Raw genomic sequence first — 3822 nt, 5'->3', positions numbered from 1 at the left:
TATATATATGATTGTATTGACTTGGTAATAGTATTAGTATTCCCCTATCACTCCGAATTCTGTCATGCCGAACGAAGATCAAGCTATGGCTGTAAATATTTTTCACGCAATCTATGCAAAGCATCTGCGTACCGGGTAAAACAAAACTTACGTAAAATCCCGACCGAACGCTCGCACTTGGTTGAAAGCCGGGCTAGCAGTAACATCGACATTTAGAAAGTTTTTAGTGCCTTTTGTAAACAGCAGTTCCGCTTTCCCTTCAGTGATAACGGTGTAGTCCGTCGTGTCTAGTCCAATTTTCCGTTTTGCAAGTGACTCCGACACGAGAGCAGTTGAAGCCGGCGAACGAGTATTTGATCGAGACGCACTAGAATCACTCTGCTGGTTGCACGCGTCTGTTACCTTATAATCAGAGTCACCACTTTGATTACGACTGAATGCGTCTTTATTACAGATATTCTCGTCAACTGCTAAAGACGCCATACTGGCAAGATATCAGTTCCTCACGACAGAAGATTATTAGGACTGTTACTGTTACTGTTATTGTTGTAGTGGAGAAATACAAGCACCGCCGCAAACATTTTCAGCCGTGAGCAGTGTCATACAACTTATATTGTCCGTATATTTGCCGATGTCATGGTTAATAGGTGATCCGGAGTTTTCAGTCCACTTACTGACTACGAAAAAGACAAAGACTAATATTTCACAAGGGGAGCGAGGTGTTTATATTTTTATATTGTCACTGCTTCACAAGGTTATCACACAATATACAATTAATTGCCACAAATATTTATCATTCTTTCATTTTGCACATGAAATCCAATACACTGTTTTTTGTTTATAAGAATTCTTTTTATAAGAATCATCGAGGCTCGATTTCCCAAATTTTAAGAATTTTTTAAGAATAATGCTGAGGCTCGATCATCAGACACACATTGTCACTCGATTCAACGAGGTACACGATGGCATGATGCGGTCGAGCGGCAGTGACTCCACGAGTACGAATAAAATCTTCAGCAATTTGAGCTTGATTGCCCACTAAACCATTCCAGATTGCAACACTTTTAACAGTTTTAATGAAAATATAAGTCGATTTTTTCAACAATTATTTAAGAATCATTTAAGAATTATCTAAGGCTCAAAATGTCGATTTTCTAAGAATCACAAGGCTAAAAAAAAAAAAGTACGATTCTTATAAACAAAAAACAGTGTATAGCAAAAATCGACTGTGGATCTAGCAACCATAGCAAACATAATATAAAAAACAGAAAATATTAGCAGTGAAAACATCATCATCATCATCAGCACCACGACACAAACCAGGGCCGTAAGCTGAGCAAATTCATGAGGGGGGGGGGGCAGTGGCGGATCCAAGATTTCAAGGTGTGAGAAACAGGTGGGATATGTCAGGTCCTTCTACAAAAACTTTTGAACATGTAGATTGCAGAAGATGGTCTTTGAGGTACTTTTGAGTACATGTACAGCATTCATTTTGTAATTTTGCTCCAAAATCTAGGGGGAGCAGTTGCCTCCCCCCCCCCCCGCAGGCTACGGCCCTGCAAACTTCCCCTTTATGATAGACCAATGGGTACAAATAACGCTCATAGGGTCTATGTACCCCAAGATACTGCCGGAACGTACCCTGGTAACTATCTGATATGGTTAGGGTTAGGGAGTAGGCGTAGGCGACTCCCTAGACTCGTTAGTGGAGTAGGCGAGGTACGGTCCGGCATATTAGATAGTACCAGGGCACGTTCCGGTATACCGGACCGTACCCAGGGTACGTTCCGGCAGTACCCTGGGGGACATAGACCCTCTCAGCACAAATAACCATTAACACTGGTATGAATAGATGAATATTCATATAAATCCCATTAAACCAGCCAGCCAATCATAACCAAACATTGGGGTTCAAGCCATTGATGTCAACACAGCTGAGATTCGAGATAGAATTTAGGTCATTTCTAAAGCTCTGCCAGTAATATCTAAATGCCATTCTCTGCTTTATCTTCCTGTGGTCCATAAAGATCAAGTATACTAAAATATAGGTCTGGCTATCTTATCAAGATGTGTGTAAACTTCATAAAAGATACTGAATATTATATTGAATATTCGTTACATTCAAGATATTCGTTTGACAGATTCAAAAAAACTTTTCAATATTCACTATAGTGAAGGAGTATTTAATTGCTATGGTACAAGGAAAATTGTAGTGCAGGTTTATCATTCAATCATAGCATAAAATTATCAACAATGTACGTACCTAATTCTAAGGAAATGTGGCACCTTTTACCGATTTGTGAGTTTCTATTAAATATTGGCATGTAAATGCTAGTTAACATGCAAGTTTACAGGGCTAATTCTTCAACAGTATAAACAACCACCAAGATTTTAGCTTGAAACTTGTACGTACAACAAGCACTGAAATGCAACAAAAGGAATTAAGTAATTTTATGTGTAACATTTCAGAACGCCTTGTAGTATGCTGGCGTGTCACTCTGAAAGCTTACATCCTCTGCAAGCATTCCATCCTTGTAGTCATGAGGTTTGTTACCATAGAGATCATCAGAGTTTTTCACTACTTTCACACCACTCTGCTCTGTGCCTGCAGGCTTGACACGACTGACCTTGTCAAAGTCGTGTGAGTAGCGGCATGACTCTCCCAGTGTACACTCTCCCTGAAACACAGTTATACACATAATGATAGCGATCCGGCAACAAACACAAAAATCCTTATAGAAAGATTTTTAAAAAGATTTTAAAAATAAGGTGAACGATAATTGAAAAATTTGCAAAAGTTAGTATGAATCTATTACGGCAGATACATAAAATATGAAAACAATACAAGATTGTATTGATAGAAGTGTGGAGTACAGTTCTCATTGACTCTCATAGACAACTGTCAATTTTAAATAAGCTTAATTAGGTTCGTGTTCCATGTGAATAAAATTTATAACTGCTACTCACCCGACTCATCTTTTTACAAGGAAACCTTTTCAGGGCATCTGGATTTGCTTGCCTTTTCTTTTTCCTTTTCTTGCCCTGGTTCTGCAGTCTCTTTGTTATCATATCTTCCCCACCATCATCCTGTTTCATCACCCCCTCTACACCTTCAGTAATATCACTCATGTCAGCATGCCTGGACAAAAGATAAAGCAATGGCAATAAGTTATAATACAAACTTTTATTGAGTCGTTGACAGTAAAGAATATGATTACTCGAGTGTCCATCTCCGCAATTAAATCCCAGTGAGTTGCCTTTATATAAACAATCTTGCACATAATCTATACCTCTTCTTGGCTTTAGGTCTTGGCCCCCAGTCTGGTTCTGGATTAGTCTGGAATCTCAAGAGACCTTTTTTCTTTGATGCTGGCTCGGCATCAGGATGTTTCTCAAAGTTAGCTTTCAATCTGGAGAATTAAAGGGATAGTAGACTCTAGGATTTTACTGCATACAACTGTACTTACTGTATAACAAATCGTCTATATAATACCCACATCTATTTGTCACCAGATACCTAATTTAATTGTTATAATTAATTACACATCAACGCTACGAAATTTGAACGGCGCCATGACACCCGCGACCGTGCTGCCACCCTGAAAAAGTTGCGTATTTGCCAATTTATTTTGCATGTTACAGACCGAGGGCTAATCACAAAGGTGCAATTATATTCATACCTAAATGCTATTTAACCGAACGATGTTCATTTTAGGACAAATTTATCCATAATATAACTGAAACTATATGTCGTTTATAAGATATTACAATCCTTTTGCTTTTAAATTAACAAGAGCCGCAGAGCGTCTGGGCTCATCTGAG

The 3822-nt window shown here is 38.6% G+C and overlaps 2 protein-coding genes across 2 annotated transcripts in view; both read right to left on the bottom strand.

Annotated features, from left to right (window-relative positions):
* The window catches only part of LOC106811821 (tRNA (guanine(26)-N(2))-dimethyltransferase-like), a 4023-nt gene extending 3420 nt beyond the window's left edge, over nt 1–603 (bottom strand). The window contains exon 1 of the mRNA XM_014815543.1: nt 152–603. Coding sequence (XP_014671029.1) covers nt 152–483 — 332 coding nt within the window. The 5' untranslated portion in view covers nt 484–603. The remainder of the gene's footprint in view (nt 1–151) is intronic.
* Nucleotides 604–1755: 1152 nt separating this feature from the next.
* The window catches only part of LOC106811826 (tRNA (guanine(26)-N(2))-dimethyltransferase-like), an 8045-nt gene continuing 5978 nt past the window's right edge, over nt 1756–3822 (bottom strand). Inside the window, exons 12-14 of the mRNA XM_014815547.1 lie at nt 3291–3410; nt 2968–3139; nt 1756–2678 (exon numbers count right to left, since the gene is read on the bottom strand). Of these exons, the coding sequence (XP_014671033.1) occupies nt 2466–2678; nt 2968–3139; nt 3291–3410 (505 nt within the window). The 3' untranslated portion in view covers nt 1756–2465. The remainder of the gene's footprint in view (nt 2679–2967; nt 3140–3290; nt 3411–3822) is intronic.

This window comes from Priapulus caudatus, unplaced genomic scaffold (genome assembly GCF_000485595.1).
Source record: "Priapulus caudatus unplaced genomic scaffold, Priapulus_caudatus-5.0.1 Scaffold580, whole genome shotgun sequence".
In the NCBI taxonomy this organism is placed as follows: domain Eukaryota; kingdom Metazoa; phylum Priapulida; class Priapulimorpha; order Priapulimorphida; family Priapulidae; genus Priapulus; species Priapulus caudatus.
This window is presented reverse-complemented; position numbering and strand designations above follow the sequence as displayed.